This window comes from Lissotriton vulgaris, chromosome 5 (assembly GCF_964263255.1).
Source record: "Lissotriton vulgaris chromosome 5, aLisVul1.2, whole genome shotgun sequence".
NCBI classification, from domain to species: Eukaryota; Metazoa; Chordata; class Amphibia; order Caudata; family Salamandridae; genus Lissotriton; species Lissotriton vulgaris.
The window spans coordinates 1,895,632,958-1,895,658,381 of NC_141693.1; the positions used below are offsets into that span (position 1 = coordinate 1,895,632,958).

The window sequence follows — 25,424 nt, forward strand, 5'->3', positions numbered from 1 at the left end:
GAAATCAGATCCTACTGTGAATCTTTAGATAGCAAGATAGATGGTCTTTTTTCTTGAACGGGAGTGCTGGAAGAGACAGTTGCGGGCATGTCCCTTGAACTGGATAACGCTAAGGAGGAAATTGTCAAATTAAAAAAGGAAGACACAGCTCTGGCGGACAGGATGGAGATTCTGGAAAGCAATGCGAGGCGTAGCAATATTCGCATTTTGAACATTCCAGAAGGTAGTGAAGGATCAGACATCAAGGCCTACATTATCCAGCTCCTAAAGAAGTCTCTCAACTTAAATCACTCGGATGAGGAGCTAGCCACTGACATCCAGCGGGTACATAGGGACCCCTTCAGGCGGAGCCCTCAGAGGACAAAGCCACAAAAGATCCTAGTGAACTTTCATACCTATTCACTAAAGGAATACATCTTGAACCTAGCTCTCAAGCAAAAATCCCTGAAAGGGGTAGGTTTCACTTTTCAAATTAGATCAAATCTATCAAGGGCTACCTTAGATAGGCAATGGGAGCTGGGCAGGAGGATGGAGGCTTTTAGAGAACTAGGGGCCAGATGTAGGAGCCAAAATACCGGTCGGTAATGGCCGATTTCGGCCGTTACTGACCAGAATTAAGTATTTGGCATGTAGGGGCCCTATTTTACCGATTCGGTAAATTTACCAAATCGGTAAATTTACCGAATCGGTAAAATACCGAATCGGTAGTTTTACCGATTCGGTAATTTTGAGATGTAGGTGGGACTCTTCTGAGTCCCACAGGCCTTACCGATCGGTATTTTACCACCTAATCCAATTGGGTGGTAAAATACCGATTCCAGGTGTGCATGCACATGTGTGCATGCACAACTATCGCATGTGACAGACAGACATGCCCTTAGGGCATGTCTGTGTGCCACATGTCACACATGCCTGATTTCGGGGTGCTAGAGGGTGTCAAAGTGACACCCCCTGCAACATTCGGTATTTACCGAATCGGTAAATACCGATTCGGTAATGCCCATTGATTCCTATGGGCTTCAATGCCCATAGGAATCAATGGGCATTACCGAATCGGTATTTACCGATTCGGTAAATACTGATTCTTACAGAATCGGTAATTCAATTACCGATTCTACCTAAATCTCCCCCCTTCTATTTTACCGATTCATAAATACCGAATCGGTAAAATTCGGTATTTATAAATCGGTAAAATATACTTACCTACATCTGGCCCTTGGTGCAACAGTCCAGCTGAGCTTTCCTGTGGCTTTGAAGATTATGTTTAACAATAAAATGCACAACATCAGCTCAGTTCAGGCTGCGGATGAACTGCTGATGAGCCTTGGTGGGGCTAAGGGTGCTGAGGGGGGTTCTGGCTGAGACTATGATTGTTCTAGGATTGTCTAAGGGCATGAGCTTAGGGTGTTATAACTTCTGACTTCCCCGACTCTTCCCCGACTCTCCCGACTCTCCCAGCCTGCATCATCTCCTTCCTCCTATTTGTGCCTCTTCCTTTCCTTTTCTCATATGGTGATATGGTGATATTGTTAAATGTAACAAATCTATACAAAAAAAAAAGCCAATGAAATTAGAGATTAATAATACAAAAAAAATTTGAAATAAAGGAAAAAAAAGAGCACAAAGGGGAGGCTGAATACATAGGGTAAAAACACAAAGGAGAAGAAAGAAAAAAAAAAGGAAAAAAGGAAGGGAAAGGGAAGGAAAGGAAAAAAAATGTTTTAAAAGTATAGAGGTGAATATCACAAAAGTAACTACCTTGAACCCTGAGGGATTTGGTTTCTCTCTCTTTTTTTTTCTTTTTTTTTACCAATCATGTGGGGTTACATCGGGTTAACTGTATTGGATTTATTATCTAGATCTCAACCTTTAAGTAGTGGCGCACTGTAGGGGCTCAGAATGGGTTAGGGGTACCACAAACCGGACATGCTCCGGTTAGACACTATAAGGGTTCCTCAAGGGTGGGGGCGGGGGGGTAGGGCTCACTGGGGTGTGGGCTAAAAAGCATAAAATATTCCTAATTTCCGTTTTGTTTGTTTACAATTTTTTTTCTATGTTTAAAGTATGGACAGGGATTGCATTTTTGATAGGGGTTAAGGGCTGCATGCCCTTTGTATCCAGCCGCATCAGTCTGTTGAGTCATGAGTAGCCTCAAGATTCTCTCCTGGAATATTAATGGCCTGCGCACCAAACCTAGAGCAAATAGGATTCAACAATATTTGCGGGATTCTGATGCGCAGGTCATTATACTTCAGGAGACACACTAATTGAGGCTGAGCTGCTTGATCTGGTTAAAAAAAATAGATGGATAGATTATCTGTCTCTACATCCCAAACAAATAATACTAGAGGAGTGACTATCCTTTTTAAAAAAGCACCTATCACAAGATTAATTATGCAGAAGGTAGACCCTTGAGGCAGATGGGCAATCGCCACAGTGGTTATAGGTGGCTCACACTTGACTATAGCTGGATACTATGGGCCTAATAGAGATGATCCCTCAGCCTTAGAATCTCTATTTTCCGAGCTTTTGCACTTCCCAGAACCAGTCATAATAGCAGGGGATTTTAACATCGTCCTTGACCCCTCGCTAGATAAGACTCCTTCTATTCGACAACAAACGTTCTCCAAATCCAGAGCTTTTTTACTCAAATGTATGTATCAATATGGCTTTTTGGATATTTGGAGAGTAAGGGCGGGTCAGAAAACGGGTTTTTCTTTCTGGAATTTTAAGTACCACCATCGTTCAAGGATTGATTTTTTTCTAATGAGTAGAGCTTTGCTTGACTCTGTAAAAAACGTCAGTTATTTGCCATCGCACCTGTCGGATCACTCCTCAGTCTCTTCAGATCTTGTTGGCTTGATCCAATCCCCAGCTAGATCATGGTCTTTTGACCGTTCCCTTCTCTCATCGTCAGATGACATCATACATATAAGATCAGAAGCGCAAGAATTTTTGCGAATTAATATCGGTTCAGCGGGCTCTAGCATCGTGTGGGACGCATTTAAGTGTTCCCTGCGGGGGGTAATTAAGAATAAAACTATATTCCGTAGGAGGCAGTACACTCAAGAAGTTGGATCTATAGAGACCAACTTGGCACTAATGAAAAACGAACTAGATGCCTGTAGTAATGTTCTCAATCCTATTACTTTGGCTAAGCTGGAGAAGTTCTGGAACTTAAGGGGCAACTGGCTTCTGTGCTTAACCATCGCATCCTCCAGAGATGGGAAGCTAGTAAACCCGCCCATTTTGAATTTAGAGAAGGGGCAGGCAAACTGCTAGCCTGGAAAGCTAGAACTGATCGGACACGCAATAACATTGATGCTATAATAACCAGTGCTGGGACCGTATCTTCGGATCTGGAAATCAGATCGGCCTTTAAAGATTTTTTCCAGAACATTTATCAGGAGGACAAGAACATCTCTCTTGAGAATATAAAAGAGTGGCTTAATGGTATCACATTACCATCCCTATCTCCCGATCAAAGAGCATCATTAGATAAGGTTATTACGGAAGAAGAGGTGGTGATGGCGATACAAAGTAGCAGGGGGGGTAAGGCGGCGGGGCCGGACGGTTTGCCGGCCGAGATATATAAGCGCCTCGCGGGGGAAATTGCGCCCTTCCTTGCTGGGTTATTCAATCAAATTCTGCAGGAAGGAGCAATACCTCCAACCTCCTGGAATAACGCTTCCATCACTCTTAACTTGAAACCAGGTAAGGTTGCCACCGACTGCGGTTCATACCGCCCTATCTCAATTCTCAATGCCGACTATAAGATCTTTGCGTCACTCCTGGCTAAGAGGCTGGGTCAGGTTGCTCCTGCAGTCCTGCATTCCAATCAGAAGGGCTTTGTTGAGGGTCACCAGCTCTTTGAGCTGACGTACAACCTTATAGGAGCTATAGACATGGCGACAAGTTCCTCTTTACCCTTGGCTATCCTCACGCTGGATGCCACCAAGGCCTTCGATAGGGTCAATTGGTTGTACCTGTCGGGGGCCTTGGAAAAATTCGGCGTGGGAGGGGCTTTCCGCAGAGTGGTGGAGCTCTTATATCACAATCCATGCGCATCTGTCCTGGTCAACGGAGGTTTGTCTGAACCATTCACTATCACAAGGGGAACACGGCAGGGTTGGCCCTTATCCCCTCTCCTTTTTGATCTTTATATAGAGCCGTTTGCTCAAAAAATTCGGGAGGACTATAACATTAAGCCTTTCATATACAGAGATTGGGAAAAAAGGGTGTCCCTGTATGCAGACGACGTCTTGATCATGACGTCAGAGATTAGCACCGCGTTCCCGGCAGTAATAAATCTAGCCCTGGATTTTGGAAAATCTCAGGATATGAGGTAAACGTCTCCAAAACCGAAATTATGGCATGGAATAGCGATGTGACAGGTTTTAATGAACAACTAAGTAAGAACTTGAGATACCATGGTTTACGTATTGTTAAAGATATTAATCTGATTGCCTCCACTAACTTTGCCATAGTTGCTAAAGACTGCCGGAAGTTAATGGGTTCTTGGGGTCATCTCCCTCTGACGGTTCTGGGTCGTGCAAACTTAGTGAAAATATCCATTCTTCCTACGTTAACTTTTATTTTTAACACTATACCACTTTACTTTGACACTTCTCCTATAGCAAAGTTCCAGAGTGACATCTCTTCATTTATTTGGAAAACCAAAAACGTAAGAATAGCATGGAAAAAAATAAGGCGTCGTAGGGAGAAAGGCGGATTGGCTGGTCCAGATCTTCAGTTATATGCGTGGGCCTTTCAGATGACACACGCACGAATGTTGCTGAATATCCCATCAGATCAAGGCATAGGGATAATGTTTTCGGCTCTATTACAGGGAGAAGGAGTTGGGCAGTCGGGTTTTCTTTTTAAGTTTGGTGACCCTAAGTTCTTTAAAAAAGTTAAATTGAAGGTGCTGCAGGGTCTAGCAAGAACTTGGTCCAATCTTAGAGGTGCAACCATGCTAGGATATTACTCGAACAGATCTCCTAGATGGGATCTCCCCGCTGCCCCGGGTTGGGTAAACGATACTCTGGTAACACCACTCAAAGATGCCCGAATTTTAACATGGGGGGACCTGTTTGTAGAAGGGTCTATGCTCTCTTGGGAACATCTAGCGAGTAAGGTGGGTCCCAACTTGTCCAGATTGAAATTTCTGCAAATATCAAGTTGGGCTCAAGCACAGCCAGCCAGAACCCCACTTTGTTATAATATGCCTCTTGGGGGAAGCAGTCAATTGGAATCTTCATTGTTCGACAAACCACCCGTTCCTAAAGAAGTTTCCCTATGGTAGAACCTCATCTTGGAAGAGATTGATGGGGAATTTCCTCTTCCAGACTTACCAGGGTTCTTTGATGCCAACCCTGAACTTGAACGATTTATGGCAAACGTCCTGTAATGTCTTGTGGGATCTAGTCAAACCAGCCTGGCTTCGTAGAAACCACCTTTTTACCATTCACAGGGCCTACTACTCTCCGAAGAGGTTGTCTAAATTTTCAACAGGGGACCCGGTGGCATGTGCCAGGTGTGGTCTTGAGGCAGCTTCAGGCACACACATGTTCTTTGATTGCCCTTACCTGTCATCTTTTTGGGAAGCAATTAGCACTACACTCACGTCTTCTATTGGCTTCACAGTGGTTATGGACCTTCAGCTAGTAATCTTCAGCCTAGTGGATCAGAAGCGAAGTTCAGCCAATAATCTCTTATTCTACTCTATTTTGGTAGCCTGTAGAGAAATCTGCAAGCGATGGAAAGAGGCTTCTCCTCCCTCTTTACATGACTGGCGTACCTCAATGCTACAAATTTCAAAATTAGATCTCGCCAGGACTGGGAAACCAGATAAAAGAGCTTTTTGGCATCTATTTGACTGGGCTCACTAGCCTTACTGTTTTTTTTTTTTCCCCCAGGTCCGATGATTACGAAGCCATGTTTCTTTTCTCCCTGCTAAACCACTTCGCCCTTTTTTTTCTTTTGGCACACCGGTGGATATAAGCTATGGTTGATGTTGGCTTATGGTTAGTATCTGTCTGATAAATTACAAGGTGCTAAGATCAGCATGGTGACAGACATAGCTGTAGGGTTAAGGCAGATCCATTCTTCGTTTGCACCCTTACCAGTCTTTGACTGAGACAGCATGCCAGTACCAGGATATGATTTTCTTCCTTGTTTATACGATCGGCAGATCTCACCAACCATGGTGGAGATGAGGACAAAAAAAACAGCCCTCCTTTCTAAAGAAAGTGAAACCATTTCTTTCAGAAAACAACTTCAGAACTGCTACTCAAGCCCTCATACTCTTGCATCTAGATGGCGGTAGCACCATGCCCCATGGCCTCCCAGACTGCCCACTGGCACCTCTTAAGGGCATCCTTCATGCCACAGCACATTTCATCTAGGGCCTGAAGAAATATGATCACATCACCCCCTTCCTGATGGAACTCCACTTGTTCCTCTTGCCAGCCCACACCATCTTCACATCCAACTGCATAATTTTCTAAGACTTCACAACCAACACTCCCACTTAATTTGCAGACAAGCTCACCACTTGGTGATACTCAGCCATCATCAGACTGCAGACTAAAAAAGGTAAAAAAGGAACACAAGGCAGCAGTCCTTATCCATCTCTCCACCCAGGATCTGGAACAACCTCCTCTTATCCATCAGAATCACCCAACACATCTCCAGTTTAGGAAAGAGTTGAAAACTCATCTCTTTAAAGGGCACTACTTCACAATGCATTAACCGTCCGCAACCCAGCTTCTTCTCCTATCATTTGTTGACATTATGCTTGTCTTTGACCTGGTACAGCACTCTGCTGCTCTTTGTCTAGGTTTGTTTTTAAGAAATATCATATACATACTTACATACACCTAGTAATTACACTTCTCAGATGGGGGTATTCACCCAAGCCTTGCTAGGCAGACTTTGTCCAGTCTCTGGGCTCATCATATGGCTCTACAACTGTGGCTAATAACTTGGTGCCAGTTGGTTCAGACAGTTGGCCTGTCCATCCCAACCTTAGAATTTTCCACTTTGCCCCTGAAAGCATGCTCAACTCTTCAGCATCAACAGCTCTTATGGCGACGTGGATAACACCATTGCATGGCCCTCACCCAGTTCTCTGAGCGTTGGGTTTTCAGAATCGAACAGAGTTCTTGAGCTGCTCTTGGAGATGCTTCTTAGCACGCCTTACAATCTTGACCTGAGATTAGGCACTTGGCTAATTATACTGGGTGTTAGACGGGGACCCCGAGGGTCGGCCGAGTACAGGGGGAGAGGCCTCCGGTGAGGGCCGTCTCCGGCGATCGTACAGACAAGTAACTTCCCCCCCACAGATGGACACCACACAAGGATGAGTTCAACACACTTTATATAAGAATCTTGAGGTAAAGGGATAAACGATATAGCGGGGTCAGGACACGAGGATCCTGCCAATTCTAGTCGCTGTAGGGAAAAGGGGGTAGCGGGACAGTCTTAGTACCGGTCCGGTACAGGAGCAGCAAGAGGGAAGCTCACAATCCTCGAGCTTGGGGGTCCGCAAAGATGGGCCGCGGCAGCGCCAGCAGGCTACGAAGATGGTTCGAGGTGATGAGGGCCGCGGCAGCATCAGCAGGCTATGAAGATGGTTCGAGGTGATGAGGGCCGCGGCAGCGCCAGCAGGCTACGAAGATGGTTCGAGGTGATGAGGGCCGCGGCAGCGCCAGCAGGCTAGGACGATGGTTCACAACGAGGAGGGCCGTGGCAGTGCCAGCAGGCTACGAAGATGGTTCACGACGAGAAAGGCCGCGGCAGCGCCAGCAGGCCAAGACGATGGTTCACGTTGAAGAGGGCCGCGGCAGCGCCAGCAGGCTTCGGAGATGGTTCACAAGAAAGGGCCGCGGCAGCGCCAGCAGGCCTCCAAGGATGAGTTTGTCTCGGTGTCTCTCGACTCCAGGATACAACTGCCTTCCTGCTCTGGAGCTGCCCCAGTTATAGGTCTGGTCTCCTTTGATGTCCGGACCCTCGCACTTGGAGGTCGGGAGGTCCGGGATGAGGGAGTCCAGACACCCAGCAGGGGGGTGGAGCCACCGCCTCGGAAGGCCGGGGGCGATCGACACCTGGCGGAGGGGAGCCATTGACACTCCTTCTCCCATTGACCTGTCAAGTGGTCTCTTCACCTCCTGGGTGGATGGTGGTGCCTCGATGTCGGGGCCTGGCCAGGCCCAGGGTTGGGGTCGAGCCGAGGCCACACGGCCTTGCTATGTAGTGCCCAAAGATGGCGGCTGGGCCGGGGCAGTGGTGCTGACGGGGGCCCGGGCCAGCCGATACTGGGGTGTTCGGGAGCTGGAGTTCCGTTGTGGACGGGTCGTGGGTTGCCCCGGTGGGTTGCCGGGATGGTTCTTGTCTTGGATACAGGGAGAGCAGGGGTCCGGGCCTCGTCATGCGGGGAGGGAGCGGGCCTTCCACGAGGCCTGTCCAACACTGGGTATATTCCTTCTTCCATTATGGCTTTCAGGAAGTTGTGTGTGGAGGTGGATAATGTTAAGGAAGTATGTGCGCCTCTTCATCATAATCAGGGTTCTTTCCTACTGCCAGGGATCAGAGTCTGAGTAGGATTTTGAATAGGTCCCAAATCCTTCCTTGAAAAACATTTCTTCTCTTAGACTGTGTAACTGTGGAGATTTTGGATTTTCCGCTACCTATGATGGAGGTTAAAACACATTTTTCAATTCACCAGTTTATTACTTCCTCCTCAAAGCCCTTGCCGCCTTTTAACTCTATAAGTGCAATGGCTTCTCTTCAACATGGCGTGCACTTTTTCTTGATATTTGGGCTAGTATGCGCTTTAGCATCCATTACCTTAACTCACTAATGTTAGCCAGGCCAAATTGTCCTTTTCTCTCACATGTTTGCGATTCTAAATTTACCTACAGTTTGCGGATTGTCCTAAAGGGAACCGAGAAAATAGCCACAATCTAACAATGTTTTCTTTTAAACGAGAAAGCTGTGCAAAAAAGTATGTACATTGTTTTCTAAGAATGGCATAAATAAAAGGGTTGCTTTGCTAAGATCACCCACTTTCCAGATTTCATAAACAGGCATTTAATGCTTTTAGGACAAAAACCCTTCTCAACCCTTTTTAGGCATGCTTTATTCATCATCAGGTTCCTCCTCGCATCAGATTGGTAGTGGTATGGGCTACAACTCACCAAAATGGAGAGGAACACTTTTAGCTGTACTTCAGCAGGTAAACACCAATGTGAGCTATCTGATAGCTGACATTGAGGGATTTCATTCTAAAAACATTAGGTTTCTTCAACATGTGTATTATGAGCTCCTCTTAGGGATTGGTTACTCCTTATAAACTCTCTGGATTTATTTTGTGTTTGTGTATATGGTTGGGAGTGATGCATGATGGGTCTATAAATGCTCCCCGGTGGCCCTCTATGTGATAGTGTTACATTGACATCACCTGTGTAAAAGAACACTTTCCAGGTACTACTGTCATAGATGGTACATGTTATGTTATGCAGATGTGTAGAGCGTACTATCACTCAGAAGGGTATCCTGCCGCTTAACAGGTGTGAGTTTAGGCTCCTAAGGCCACCTAAAGCCTAATGGAAATATTTCCGAAGACAAGTCTTCAGCTTCTTGCAGACTCAAGGAGTGAAGAGGAGGCTGTTATGTGTAGCAGCAGGTCGTGCCACCCTTTAGGAGTGATGTGGGAGAAAACTCGACCGCTGGGTCTAGTTCCAGATGAGCGCAGTAGTCTTGAAGGTTTGTGAAGGCAGATACGATTATTGAGGTTTGGTGGGCTAGTCTTTTGTAGTGCCTTGAAAGCGTGGGTGAGTTGTTTGAATTGTGCTCACTTTTGAATAGAGAGCCCGAGGATATCCTTCTGGTGGGAGGTTGAGAGAGGAAACATCCTTTACAACGCAACTTTTACAACGCAGTTCCTTTACGACGCAACTTTTACTACGCAAACCATTACAACGCATTGTGCTGGGGGCGCTCTAGGATAGGGAATAAGTTTAATTTACTATCCAACACCTTCCCTAGTGTCCACGGGGACTGGAGTTGGAATAGTAAATTAAACTATTCACTATCCAGCACCCCAAAGCGCTATGCGTTGTAAAGGTTTTCGCTGTAAATACCGCATTGTAAAGGCATGCGTGTTAAAAGTATGCGTTGTAACGTCATACATCCGCTTGAGAGTGATTCTGGCTGCCAAGTATTGAATGATCTGCAGTCTCCCAGTGTTATTTTTAGTGATCCTGGCATGAAGGGTGTAGTCTAGCTTTCTTGTGACCGGGGCGTGAGTGAAATTTTTCCGGGTGCTGATTGTGAGCCATTTGGAAATCTTCCTCAGCAGCTGAAGGGTATGGAAGTATGAAGTGTGATGGCATTGACTTGACCGGTCATGCCAAGTTTGCTGTCTGATAATGATCGTGAGGTTCTTGGTGTGGGTGGTGGTGGTTATTTTCGGTCATAGCTCTGTTGGCCACCAGGTGGAGTCCCATAGTGATGTGCTCTTCCCTAAGATCACAATTTTGGTCTTGTCGTGTTCAGCTTTAGACAATTGGTCTTCATCCAGTGGGTGATTTCAGTCATGCGTGCATGGAACTTGATACGGGTACTGGGAGTCTTGTCCATGAGGGAGAGAATGAGTTGCATGTCATTGGCATAAGAGAGGACATTTTTGTCATGAGAGGATAATGTAAGCTAGAGGGATCATGTATGCGTTGAAGAGGGCCGAGCTCAGGGAGGATCATTCAGACCTCCGCAAATGAGGTTGCCGTGTCCGAGGTGTATGGTGCCAGGCTGACTGTCCAGGTCCTTCCAGTCAGGAAGAAGCAGATCCATCGGAGTGTGCGTCTTTGGATTCTAATGTTGTGTAGGTGTTGGTTGAAGATGGGTTGGGAGATTGTGCCAAATGCTGCGGAGAGGTACAAGAGGATGAGGGACGCCATTTCTGCCCTGTCCAGAGTCATGCAGTTGTCTATAATTGTACAGATTGGTAGGATATATAACTTAATTATTTTAGAAGGAGACAGTGACAGGAGTGAGGGCAGAGTGTTAAAGTAAGAAGATTGTTTTCGCTCTGCAGCTCATGAGACTTGGAGCACAAGCAATCTACAATGGAAATGTACTCTGGAGGGCTGGGAACGTTAAATCTTGTCCTGAAGGGCTGTGGGAGTTCTACCTTCCAAGCACCAGGATCCCGAACATCACAGGGTGTGCTATAAAAATGGAAAAAGTCATGGCACAATAAGTTTTGTGTTACATTTAATATATCTATAATATATTTTAATTAATTTGTGCACTTTAACAAAAAAATTGACCGTGATGTGTTTATAACAAAAACATAGTTTGTATACTAACAATAAAAAAATGAATTGCAAGTGATTTTTTAATGACTGTGGATATGGTTAAAGGCTAAGTCAAGGATTGGTCATAGGCAATGGGATGGGGTTAACTAAGGGTTATGGGTAATGGTTAGGGCCATGGTAAGAGTGGGGATTAGTGTAGGGATAAAGGATCAGTTTAGGGATAGGTTATAGTAAGGGATGAGGTTAGAGTTATAGTAAGGGATGGGGTAGGATGAGGAATAGGAATTGATTTAGGCTAGATTATGTTTACGGATAAGTTAGGATTAATATTAGACAAAGGGATGGTGAGCATTCAGGGTTGGAGTTGTAGTATGGATAATTTCATTTGTAAGTGAATTAGATTTCATAAAAATGTAGAATCTCATTGTAGATCCTTAATTGTGTATTTTCTGTTTGTCTTATCTTCTTGTGTTTTTTTCTAGGGTTGAGATGGGCCCACAGCTTTACAGGTAACCAAAGATTGTACTTCTTAAATAGGTAGACTATGTCTGCCATTTTTGGTATTATTCATGCTTTCCCAAAGGAGAATTATCAGAGTCACGAGAACATAGCACCTCTTTGGGAGATCAGCCCCCACTCATCGGTGTACAGCACTTTTGGAATTTACGTCATCGCTGGCCTCTGTAGTACTGCTAACTACTGAATATCGATCTCAACAATATTGTGGCATACTCATGTCTAGGACAAAATAAGTCCATGTAGGGAAGTATAGATTTACTATTCCTACCTCCATATCTAGATGCATTGAAGTTATATATATGGCATAGGTACATATATGCATAGATGTCAAATCATCAAAATGCCTGGGGTAGTCAATCAATCAATCAAGGCATTTATAAAGCGCACTACTTACCCAGAGGGTCTCAAGGCGCTTGGGGGGGGGGTGCCGCTACTGCTCGAACAGCCAGGTCTTGAGCTTCTTCCTGAAGGAGAGGTGGTCTTGGGTCAGGCGAAGGTCGGTAGGGAGGGTGTTCCAGGTCTTGGCGGCCAGGTAGGAGAAGGATCTACCTCCTGTTGTCGCTCTTCGGATGCCGGGGACGGCGGCGAGGGCGTGATTGGTCGATCGGAGGTGGCGTTTGGGAGCGTAGAAGTTGAGGCGGTTGTTGAGGTAGCTCGGGCCTTGGTCGTGTAGGGCTTTGTGTGCGTGGGTGAGGAGACGGAAGGTGATTCTCTTGTTGACGGGGAGCCAGTGCAGGTCTCTCAGATGTCCGGAGATGTGGCTGCGTCTGGGGACGTCGAGGATGAGTCTGGCTGAGGCGTTCTGGATTCGCTGGAGTCTCTTCTGGAGCTTGGCGGTGGTTCCGGCGTAGAGGGCGTTGCCGTAGTCCAGTCGGCTGGTGACGAGGGCCTGGGTGACCGTCTTCCTGGTCTCGGTGGGGATCCACCGGAAGATCTTCCGTAGCATGCGCAGGATGTTGAAACAGGACGAGGAGACGGCGTTGACTTGTCTGGTCATGGAGAGGGAGGAGTCCAGGATGAAGCCCAGGTTGCGTGCGTGGTCTTTCGGTTTGGGTGCGGTGCCCAGGGCGGGGGGCCACCAGGAGTCGTCCCAGGCGGAGGGCGAGGAGCCCAGGATGAGGACTTCCGTCTTGTCTGAGTTCAGTTTCAGGTGGCTGGTCGTCATCCACTCGGCTACGTCTTTCATCCCTTCGTGGAGGTTGGTTCTGGCGGCGGCGGGGTCGTTGGTCAGGGAGAGGATCAGCTGGGTGTCGTCGGCGTAGGAGACGATGTTCAGGTTGTGTTGGCGTGCGATGGCCGCAAGGGGGCTCATGTAGACGTTGAAGAGGGTGGGGCTGAGCGAGGAGCCCTGAGGAACGCCGCAGATGACTTTTGTGGCTGCAGATCTGAACGGTGGAAGGCGGACTCTCTGTGTCCTTCCAGCGAGGAAGGAGATGATCCACTCCAGTGCCTTCTCCTGGATTCCGATGTTGCTGAGGCGCTGCACTAGGGTGCGGTGGCAGACAGTGTCGAACGCCGCGGAGAGGTCTAGGAGGATGAGGGCCGCTGTTTCTCCGTTGTCCAGCAGGGCTCGGATGTCATCGGTGGCAGCGATGAGGGCGGTCTCAGTGCTGTGGTTGGCTCGGAAGCCAGACTGTGAGGGGTCGAGGGATCCATTTGTCTCGAGGAAGGCGGCCAGCTGCTTGTTGACGGTCTTCTCGATGACCTTGGCTGGAAACGGGAGGAGCGAGATGGGGCGGTAATTCTTGAGTTCTGTGGGGTCCGCTGTTGGTTTCTTTAGCAGAGCGCTGAGTTCGGCGTGCTTCCAGCTCTCAGGGACGGTGGCGGTGTCGAAGGAGGTGTTGATGATGTCCCGCAGGTGGGGTGCGATGACAGCGTCGGCCTTGTTGAAGACGTGGTGGGGGCAGGGGTCGGTCGGAGATCCGGAGTGGATAGAGTTCATCGTGCAGATGGTGTCTTCTGTGTTGATCTGGGTCCAGGCGCTGAGGGTGGTGGTGGGGGGCGTTGGTGCGGTCGTGGGGAGCGTTGTTTGTGGGCTGAAGCTGTTGTGTATGTCAGCGATCTTGTTGTGGAAGTAAGAGGCGAGGGAGTTGCAGAGGTCTTGCGACGGGGTGATGTTGTTGTTTCCGGCGTTGGGGTTGGAGAGCTCTTTCACGATGTTGAAGAGTTCCTTGCAGTTGTGTGCGTTGTTGTCCAGCCGGTCCTTGAATGCTGTTTTCTTGGTGGCGCGGATCAGTTGATGGTGCTTCCGGGTGGCGAGCTTGAGGGTGATCATGTTGTCCGGTGTTGGCTCCCTTCTCCAGGCTTTCTCGAGGGCTCGGCTCGGTGAAAGTGACTTCACACAACCTTTGACCCCACTGACATTACAGGAAAGGACATCATTTGACCCTAGACCTCAATTCATCCTTGGTAGTGATGTCACTGAAATAAGGGAAACATCCTTTATAATGAAGTTAGAACCAGGACCTGCCTTTACAACACAGTCACTACCCCGACTGTGATGTTGCCACACGTTCCTTTACCATGCAAGTCGTTGCTTTAGGGAATGCAGTGTTAGACTGGTGTTGGATTTTAAGTAAAACACATTCCCTACTGATACACCCACTGGAGTTGGATTAGTAGTTTATACTACTCAAAAAGTCCAGTACCCCCCTAAAGCAAAGCAAGTGTGTGGTAACGTCGCAGACGGAGTAAAGACTGTGTTGCAAAAGCATGTGTGGTAAATGCATGCGTGGTTCCATCATATATCCCTGAAATTAACACCTATGATATAAGCACAGTGCTGATTTTTCATAGCACATGGGTTTTAAGAAGAATGGCGTTAAAATATGATGGATACATCACAGTGATCTGGGTGTGTTCTTGACTCCTGGTGGGGAACCTTGCATAGTTCTTAGAGATGTTTACAAGCATAAGGCCACTGTGGATGTTGTCTCTTACGATCTTAATAAAACTGACAGTGAGCTTGACTTGCGTGGTGTATTTAAACAAGGGTTCAGTGAGAAGTTGGTGTGTCTCTCAGGGTATACACTTAAGATCACACTTAAGAGTGATGCAACTCCAGTAACATGTAAGAGGGGAAGTGCTGGTGTGGGAGGGGGGAGGTGCTGGTGTGGGAGGAGTGCTGCTAGGGGAGGAGAAGCCCTGGCCGTGAATGCGCGTGCATGTTTGCTCACGTGATTCACGTGAACTGCAAGAAAACCGCGGGGCTGAAAGCCCTTTGTTTGAAGAGGATTTTGCCGACATGAATTCTCGCTCCGCTCAATGCGCAAGCGCATTGATAGGTCGCAAGACCTAAAAACTAATATTGATTCCTTAGATCTCACTAATTACAGACCAATACCTCTGTTACCCGTACTGGGGAAAATTAGAGAGAAAATTGTATATAAGGAATTGGCGGATTACTTAGAGACGACAAAGGCTCTCCATCCTCGTCAGTCTGGCTTCAGACCAAAATATTCTACTGAGTCAGCCTTGTTGGAGATAGCAGATACCATCAAATTTTTTCTGGATGAGGGAAAGAAGGCAGTTCTGATCTTGTTAGATCTGTCAGCTGCGTTTGACTCGATTTCGCATAAAATCCTGCTCGCCAGACTAAGGTCCATATGTATCAAGCCGTTTTTGAATCGCAAAGGCCGAAAATCGCAGAATTTCGGCCGTTGTGACTCGCAAACGGCCGTTTTGCACGTTTTGGAATGTATGAAACATTCCCAAAATAAGGAATTGCAAACTTGTGCGATTCCTTATTTTTCCATAGCATTTAGGGAATCGCAAATTTGCGATTCCTTAAATGCTATGTATGTAGCAATTTTAGCTTGCGAATTTTGTTTAAGAATTCGAAAATTGCCACCAACTTTCAGTTGATGGTAACTTGCGAATTCTTCCAGAAATGCACAAATTGGCATTTTTAAAGGTGGCATATGATGCACACACATGCCCATAGGGCATGTATGTGCGCCATATGCACACACATGTTCTTTTCAGGGGTGCAGCAGGGTGTCTTTGAGACACCCCTGCACCCTTGCAATAATTCTCAAATTGCGATTAGCAAATTGCGAATTCGCAATTTGAGAATTATTTTGCATTCATTCCTATGGGCCTCCTGGCCCATAGGAATGCATTGAAAATTATTCCTTAATTGTGAATTCGCAAAATGCCAATTCGCAAATAAGGAAGCTTAAGGAATCGCAAATAAAAAGCGATTTTGTTCATACATACCATTTTGCATTTCCTAAATAGCGATTCCTTAAAATGCGCTATTTCGGAAATGCAAAATAGTTTGATGATACATATGGCTGTAAGTGCAAGTGGAATATCAGATCAAGCCCTGTCATGGATAACATCCTTCCTGACTAACAGGACCCAATCGATCACGCTGGGGCCCTTCAAATCATCAGTCCAAGTCATTTCTACAGGGGTGCCGCAGGGGGCTTCTTTGAGCCCTTTGTTGTTCAATGTATATATGGCCCCTCTAGCTTCACTGATATCTGACTATGTGATCGAGACAACATCGTATGCTGATGACACCCAATTGATCCTCTCCTTGGATAAGACCACCTGTAAGGTAGAGGGGAATTTTAAAAACTGTCTGACGGCAGTGCTGCAATGGATGAGGGAAAATCATCTCTGTTGTAACACTAGCAAGACAGAAATTTTACCAATTGGGAAAGACAATCTTTTTCATCCAAATGATTGGTGGCCAGATGACACAACAGCACCACCATCAACTGTGGAAGTGGCCAGAAACCTAGGCGTATGGTTTGACTCTAGTCTGTCCTTCAAGCCTCATGTCTCGAAACTGACTGGGACCTGCTTTGGACTCATAAAAACCTTGAGGAAATTTCTTAATCTGATTCCCCTGGTGGCAAAAAAGACAGTGGCAGTGGCCCTCATATCAGCAAGGCTAGACTACTTTAATAGTCTCCTTGTGGGAATTAATAAAACAATCCTAAGGAGATTCCAGGTAGTCCAGAACGCAGCTGCCAGATTGGTGTTGGGCCTACCACGTAGGGCATCTGCCACAGTGGCATTGAATACCCTCCACTGGCTACCGGTGTGTAAGAGAATCCTGTTTAAACTGTTACTAACAACCTTCAGAGCCTTTCATCAACTTGGGCCAGGTTATCTCTCAGCAAGATTTAAGCCATACACAACGACGAGAACACTAAGGTCAACCACAGCTAACTTGATCAGAGTCCCAGCATTCAGGCTAGTCACCAGAGACGGAAGGTCAGCAACCGTTCTGGGAGATAAAGCTTGGAACAGTATGCCAAACACAGTTAGGTCCATTAAACAAGAGGGGCCATTCAGAAAGCAGTTAAAAACATGGATTTTCCGGTTGTCAGTGGATTGCTGCCAAAAGCTTATTTAGGCTATTATCACCTTCTCACTAGTTGTTGTTCAGCGCCAGGAGTCTTCGTTAGGAGTGACAGTTAGCGCTTTATAAATTTTCATTTCATTTAATTGTAAGAACCATTGAGGACCTTCCAGTACAATGGTCAAGAGACGATTTGGTCACCTTTTTAGATATGGCAGAATATTACAACAAGTGTGTACCTCAGTTTTCCAGTCGTATTTATGTGTAGCGGGCTCTGTTGAAGTAATGTTGCAGTGGACTCTCAGTGTGAGGCTGAATTTGTTGGCATCAAGAAAGCTCTTATTACACGCCCGCCCTACAGAGTTTTGATACTGCGGCCCCCTCCATTTTGATTACTGATGATGGCAAACAGGTAAACATCATGTTCTCATCTAAGGCACTTGATGGCCCTAAAATACAATATGCTGTAATTGAAAAAGAGGCATTGTGTATCTTTTGGGCCATAAGGAAATTAAATACATTTCTCTGGCGTAGTTACTTTGTGGTCAGGTCTGATCACAAGCCTTTGAAAGCTGTATTTTGCAAAAAGAGCCTGTATGCCATTTCGTCCAGGATATCTAGGTGGGTGGTTGCCTTACAATATTATAGTTTTGTGGTAGAATATATACCAGAAACTGAAAATAGAGTTGCGTATTGCCTTTCTCATTTGGTTACCAGTCAGTCTGATTGCAGGACTGATGCCCCTGAGGAGTTGTGGGAGGATGATGACTATGAAGTGTGTGAAGTCGCAGAGGAGGCTGTCAGTGAAGAGTAGTTATGTTATGTTATTTATATTTATAATGCGCGCAGAAACTCCGAAGAGTGTCCCGGCACGAACCTTGAGGAGTAGGGAGACCCAGATTAGACAAAGAGACATTTTTTCAGGTTTTTCTTGAAGAGAGTGGGATCCTGAATGCTATGGAGAGCAAAAGGCAGCGAGTTCCAGGCTAGAGCAGCTTTCAGTGCAAGGAAGCTGCCGCCCATCCTTTGCAGTCTGAAACGGGGCACCTGAGCCAGGAGTTGAGACGCGGAGCACAACTGTCTCGAAGGGGTATAGAAGGAAAATTGCTTTTGTAAATAGATTGGACCTAAAGCATGAAGGGCCCGATGTGCAATGACTAGAGATTTAAATGTAACCCGTTCTGCCACAGGCAGCCTGTGTAAAGCTCGCAATTGTTGTCTCACTCTGCTTGTAGTGGGAATGTTGAGAAGAAGCCTGGCCGCCGCATTTTGAACTACTTGTAGTTTATTGAGCAGATAACAAGGTATGCCTGCGTATAGGGCATTGGCATAATCCAATCGGGATAAAAAAAGGGCTTGGGTGACCGTTTCTTTAGCAGCCCTCTGGAGAAGTGGAAGGAATTTCCTGAGGGTTTTGAGTAGCCCAAAATAGTTCCTGGCTCGCTTCTTGATCGGAGTCGACAACGTAAGGTTTTCCTCAAACCAGCCCCCTAGATTCTTAGCGGGTTGCCCCGTAGAGGCTGGCATGGTGAAACCCGATGACCAGAGCATTTCTCTAAACTGAGGGGGAAACTTTCCATAAAAGAGGATTTCTGACTTCTCCACATTACATTTAATTTGTGCAGCAGCCAACCAGTGAAAAACTGTGGTCAGACACTTTTTTGCGGATGAGGTAGAGAACTTATTTTTTCCTCATATAAACAAGAGCTGGGTATCGTAAGCGTAGGCAATGACCTTTGTGCCCAGATCCTCTGCCAATTGAACCAAGGGGGTGACATAAATGTTAAAAAGAAGGGGGCTCAGAAAGGACCCCTGAGGAACCCCCGTAGACACCATCTGTGGAGATGAAGAAGATGGGGGAAGCCACACCTGTTGCATCCATCCCTCCAAGAAGGGTTGATCCAGCCACACACAGTGCCAGATACACCAATCTCAGCAAGTCGAATGAGTAGCACCGAGTGTGGAATGGTGTTGAACGCCACCGACAGGCCAAGAAAGATCAGAGCTGCCCTCCCGTCAGCGTCCAAACACTCCTGTATGGCCTCAGAGACCTCCACAAGGGCCACCTCAGTGCTATAAGAAGCTGTGAACCATGACTGGGCCGGGTGCAAAAGGGCCGCACTTTAAATGAACTCTGTTCGCTTTTTGGTAACCACCTTTTCACATACCTTGCCACACTGGGAAAGAGGGAGATGGGACGATAGTTCGCTGAGCTCAGAGGATCAAGTGATGGCTTTTTCAGTAAGGAGTAGTTTCTGTCCTGTAACTCCAGTTCTGTAGTAGGGGTATCTCTGTTATAGTCATAATCTAGTGAATAGTCCCGCTCATGTGCGTGGACCCCGGCAATCAATCTCTGTCAGGCTTCCTTCGCCTTCATGGGAATTGAATGTGGTGCTGTCCAGATTGATGAAGGAGCCTTTTGAACCTATTCATAAGGCTTTGTTGCAGCACCTGTCCTGGAAGGCGGCGTTCCTCGTGGCCATTACATCGGCACGCAGGGTGAGTGAAATTCAGGCGTTGTGTTGCCAAGAACCTTATACTGTATTTCATGCTGCTAAGGTTGTTATGCGTACTCACCCTAAGTTTCTTCCCAAGGTTATTTCTGATTTTCATGTCAACCAGACTATAACTTTGCCTATGTTTTTTCAGAATCCTTCATCTCCAGCGGAAAGGTCTCTACATTCCCTGGATGTTAGGAGGGTGTTGAAATTTTATCTGGATAAAACCTAAGATATTCGTAGGTCTGACCAGTTGTTTATCAATTATGGATCAGTCAGGACAGGTCTTGCTACCTCTAAGCAGTTCATTTCTAGGTGGATTGTGTCCTGCATACAATTGTGTTACCAAAAGGCTAATAAGACCTTAGGAGGTAAGCCTTAGGCTCATTCCACCAGGGGCAAAGCCGCCACGACAGCCTTGCTCCGTAACGTGCAGATTGCTGAAATCAGCAAGGCAGCCACTTGGAAGTCGGTTCATACCTTTACTAAGCATTACTGTCTGGACACTGATGCCAGGGCAGATGCTCAGGTTGGACAGGCTTCATTGCGGAATTTGTTCGCACTATAGTGGTGTTAATTTCTTTTCTCCACCGCCGCTTTGGTGTGGGGATGGGCTTGCCATTCTATTCACTAGATTATGACTATACACAGAGATCCCCTACTACAGAAGGAGTAGTTTCTGTCCTGTAACTCCAGTTCTGTTGTAGGGGTATCTCTGTTATAGTCATAAGCGCCCGCCCTCCTCCCCGGTGGAGATAATTATTCGTGTAAGGAATGCTACAGGTCTGGCGTGCTACGCCTTCAAAAAGAACTGAAAGTAAGAGGGACCTGCTATGCATTCTGGGATACTGGGAGAAAGTTCTGGAAAGTTCTCTTAAAGGCACAGTATCCTATTGTAAGCCACATAATGGCAGCCTATGGGGCTTGTCTGTCCATGCCTTCCTCTCTATCAGGCTGGTAGAGGCAAGTTTCTCTATGGAAGAAACTGGGCAGGCTGTGTTGTGTGTGGTTTTTTTGGTGGAATTTCTAGTGGAAGTACTGGACAGTGTAGCCTGTGGATATAGGCTGCATTATTTGTCTTTAATTCTCTCTTAAGTGTCTTGCAGTTCTGCATTTCTTGACAATTTAAGAGATTATTTTTGATTGCCGGGGTCCACGCGCATGAGCGGGACTATTCACTAGATTATGACTATACACAGAGATCCCCTACTACAGAAAGGTAAAATCTTGGCCTGCTTCCAGACTGCCAGTACAAGGGCCTCCTGAAGGGATATATTAATGAGTCTGTTAATTTCTGGGTTCACAGTCTCCGCAACGTCTGCCAGAAGTCTGGCCGCACAGTGGTCCGAAAGAGAGCCTGATTTCAAACCCTTAAGGATTCTAGGAGAGCTGGACAAGGTAGGTAGGGAGTGATGAGAAGTAACAGGTTGAGCCCCAGGAGGCAAGGGTGCAGCTATGTCCCTACTGCAGGAGATAAGTGTGGCCTGAATAGTATGAATTTTGTCGATAAAGAAACTGGAAAGATTTTGGCACCAGGAGTCTGAGGAGCAGAGAGAACTTAATTGGGTTTTTGGAGCCAGGAAGCTCTGGACGATGGAAAAGATTTCCTTAGTATTATTCCTGGCAAAATCAATGCAGGCCGAATAGTAGATGCTTTTGGCATGGGCTATAGCACTGTAATACGTTTTTTGTTATTTCCTAAGCATGAGCTTAGCCAGAGGGCAAAATTCCTTACGCCAATTGTGCTCTAATTTCTTACCCTCCTGTTTTAATTCTTTCAGATTTGACGTAAACAATGGTTTTGAGGGCGACTCCCTGGAGTGCCTATGGAGGGAGGGTGGAGTGGAGGAATGTAATGAAATCTGACGTTGAGATTTGTGGAGTATGTAAGATGGTGACTGAAGGATGGAGTGGAATAAAAGATTTAAGTGAGGAAGTACTGGAATGTGGGGACGAGTTGTCCGTGGGTGGGGCTTGCTTTAGAAAGGCACTAAACGTGTTCCCCCAGTAACAGTCAGGATGAAAATAATCCAATTAGGACATCAAGGTCACCAAGGTATTTCGAAGACCACAGTAAGAATCAAGTTAAACTTTTGGTGGCCGGGGATTGATGTCCAGGTAGAACGTGTGGTGAGAGATTGCATGGAGTGTAATACGTGTGACAAAGTGTGCACGACAAGGGTTCAACTCATGGTTATGAGAGAAATTCCTAAACGGAGTTGGCAGGAGGTGGCATTAGACGTATTACGGTCGGTCTCCAGCAGAACAGGCCAGTCATATGTTCTTGTTTTGATGTACATGTTCTATAGGTGGCCGTAGGTGCAAGTTACACAAAGTATTGAGACAAAAGATGTTGTTAAGTTTTTGGATGAGATCTTTGGCAGAGAGGGTCTACCTGAATGCTTGCTAACGGATAACGGGTCGAACTCGTCTCGAAAGATGTTTAAGAGAGGGATTAGACACAAACATTTTGCTCTCTATCATCTCGAAACTTATAGCATGGTAGAAAGATTCAATAAGGTGTTGAAGGAATCTATTCAAATTGCTAAATCTAAGTGCAAAGATTGGAAAGTGGAGATTTTGTAGAGGGTGCAGGTGTACGGTCTGACAACTCACTAAGTCACAGGTAAAATGCCCTTTGAATTGATCAGAGGCAGTATTGGATGAAGGATAAAGATGGGGTGTTGACAATTCTAAGGTGGAATCATGGAAGATCGCACAAAATCTAAAGATCATCAAAAGGAAGGAGAATTTTGATGTAAGGCATGCTGCTTCGTAAATTAATGTATGCGTAAGTAATAGGGTGAGAGTGAGATACCCGCAAAATGCTGGTTCTTCTAGATACTCACCACCTTTTAAAGTGGTGAAGTTGTTTCATAATGCCCTTAAACTAGATGATGGTCACATCTGGAATCTTGGCAGCATCGCTGTGGTTCCTCCTGGTGTACAAGTCAGAAGAGATGCCCCTGAAAGAAGCCCAGATGTACGGCCATCTTTACGTACAAGCACACGCGAATGTAAAGTCCCTAATGCCTTGTGTGATTATGTCATGGACTGAAGTGCATCCTATTTTATGTCATTTGTATGTATCTGTTGTCTTTAGCGTGTAGCTTGATGTTCTGTGATGTTGGGGGAAGATGTCTGGTATCCTGTTATGTGGTGCATGGTATCCTGTTAGTATCCTGTTAAGCCTGCCTCAGCTGGTCTTTAGAATTAAGTATGTTCTGAGGATGTTGGTGTTATTTGGAGTGTTGTTGGTGTCATTTGGAGTGCTGTAGCTTCAGAACTCCATGGTGTCAGTTACTTTTTGGACGCCCTGTGGATAGGACGTTTCTATGTATCAGGAGCTACTACAATAAAGAGGCTACATTCTGTTCACATCTGGAACCTGTGTACTTCTTCTAATGTGCGATTTTAGTTTTGTGATAGTATGTTGCTCTGTGTAAGTTAGTATGTTATATGTAATATGAAATCGCAATCAGGGGGAGAGTGGAATTAGAGACCTCTTTTTCCGTCCTCCTGGGTCAGTCAGTGATCAGCCTCTCACAATAGAATATGGCTATATTATCTTGCATCTACTTCCAGAGTTGTGGAGATGCACTTCTGGGAAACGCAAGGCCCTCACCCACATATTGTGGCATGCTCCATCATCGGCTTCCCACACCCGGGTACCTTTATGAGTCCGGGTGGGCTCAACCACCTAGTTTGGTAGCAAGGTTTTTTTTTTGTTAGTGAAATTGTATATCAGATAGTGGGTACACTAACCTAGGGTCCGCCACTCCAACATATTTATTCAGGGATGCCCTGGTTGGATTAAAAAGTGCCTAGGCCATTGTGCTAATATGCACAAAGAAATTATTATTTGAACTGCGATGCAATGAGGATGTGAGGGTGGTATGGAAACTGTGGGGGCTGGAGATGCTCAGGGGCGCACAGCTATTCTTTTTTTTAACAGTGTTTATAATTTATATCTATGAAACCATATAGTTAGTGATATGTATTTCTATTCTTTTAGTTTTATGTAATGTTTAACCACAACGTTACAACCTAGATACCGCAGTCTAGAGCCAGAATCGGGTTTCCCAGACCCCGGCAGTGCAGCGCTTCAGAGAGCCTGCCATTCGCCTTCTCTTCCAGAGCTGGATGCTTTGTTTTCTTTTCCAGTTTTAGAATCTTTTATTTCATCTTCATTTCATGAAATGGAAACCTCGAGTAAAGAAACCAGCCGAGAAGCAGAGGTTTGAGGGACTGTGGGCCTGAATTACGACCATTTCATTTTGTGAGTCTCTAATTGTGTTTTTTTGCTACTCGTAATTAGGGACTCACAAACTGAAAATGTACTAATGTGTCTCAGACACATTTAGCGCTTCCCAATGGGGACGCACTAGAACGCACTAGACCTACCTCATCAATATTCATGAGGCAGGTCGCAATTTGCAACACATTGGGAAGGGCTGTAATCAAATTTTTTTTTTTTAATGAAGCCCGTTTTCCCAAAAGGAAACTGCCTGCTCTTAAAAAACACTGGCACCAACGTTCACAATGGGGAAGGGGTCCTATTTGCGAATGGGTTACTACCCCCTTACCGGAGTCAGTAAAATATAAATGTTTAGCGACCGCATTACGGTCGCAAAATATTCACACTTGCCCTGTGACTCGCTATTAGGGAGTGATGCCCTTGGCACCCCCTTCCTAACACCGACTCGCAAATCCTATTTTGCGAGTCTGTAATAGGTTACTGCCTCGCAAAATAAGGTTAGTATATGCTGAAAGCCGTTTCAGCGATTGCAAATGGCTCGATTCTCAGTTTGCAACTCCTAAAAATGGTTGTACATCTGGCTCCCGTGTGATTTACAGGTTCATGTCTCTTGAGTGGTAGAAAGGTGAATAGCTCCAACTCTAATAGGGTTTGCATTACTGTGAATAGCTGGCTGTGAGTGTTCTGTGATTGGGTGAGGAGGGGTTGCTGCCATGATTGTCTGGCTGCTGAACTCTGCCTCTACCTATTTTGCAGCAGCGGTGACTCTGGATCCGGACACTGCTCATCGGAGGCTCGTCCTGTCTAAGGATGGAAGGAGCGTGAGAGACGGAGACAGAGCACAGGATCTGCCCGACACGCCCCAGAGATTTACTGAATACATCTTTGTCCTGGGGAGAGAGAGGCTGCGCTCAGGGAGGCATTATTTGGAGGTGGAGGTGGGGGACAAGACCCGCTGGGCCCTTGGGGTGTGTGATGAGGCGGTGAGCAGGAAGGGAATGGTAAAATTATTACCTAAGAATGGATTTTGGACAGTGTGGCTCAGAGATGGTGAATACAAAGCTCGCACCTCCCCCTCCACCCTCCTGACTCCCTGTGTGCACCCCGGGGCAGTGGGTCTCTTCCTGGACTATGAGGCGGGCCGGCTGTCGGTGTACAATGTGGATGACCGGTCTCTGCTCTTCACCTTCTCTGGCGTCTCCTTCCCCGACACTCTGCGGCCCTTCTTCTATCCTGGATTCAACGAGGGAGGGAGGAATGCGGGGGCTCTGCTGATCCAGCCAGCAACAGGACAAGAATGAGAGCGTAAGAGACAGTCGGCAACAGCAGGTAAGCGAGCAGTGTTCAATGTCATTTGCTCTATCACCAGGTAAAGGAGCTGGAATGGTACCCGCTGTCATCAGGTAAAGTAATGTAACATCCCTAACCAAAAGTAAGGGAACATGTACATTTTCATTACAGGCGAGCCGTTATATCACAATGTCCTGCTCGTACATGAAAGCACAGGGCTG

At 46.3% G+C, this 25,424-nt stretch overlaps 1 protein-coding gene across 4 annotated transcripts in view; it reads left to right on the forward strand.

Annotated features, from left to right (window-relative positions):
* The window catches only part of LOC147717648 (E3 ubiquitin-protein ligase TRIM39-like), a 356,587-nt gene extending 331,373 nt beyond the window's left edge, over positions 1–25,214 (forward strand). The window contains exons 6-7 of one of the 4 annotated variants that reach the window (XM_086920541.1): positions 11,804–11,830; positions 24,670–25,214. In XM_086920541.1, the coding sequence (XP_086776667.1) occupies positions 11,804–11,830; positions 24,670–25,214 (572 nt within the window). Of the gene's footprint in view, positions 1–11,803; positions 11,831–24,660 lie in introns of all 4 variants that reach the window. The other 3 variants (XM_086920543.1, XM_086920540.1, XM_086920542.1) reach the window with 3 other exon arrangements.
* Positions 25,215–25,424: the final 210 nt, after the last annotated feature.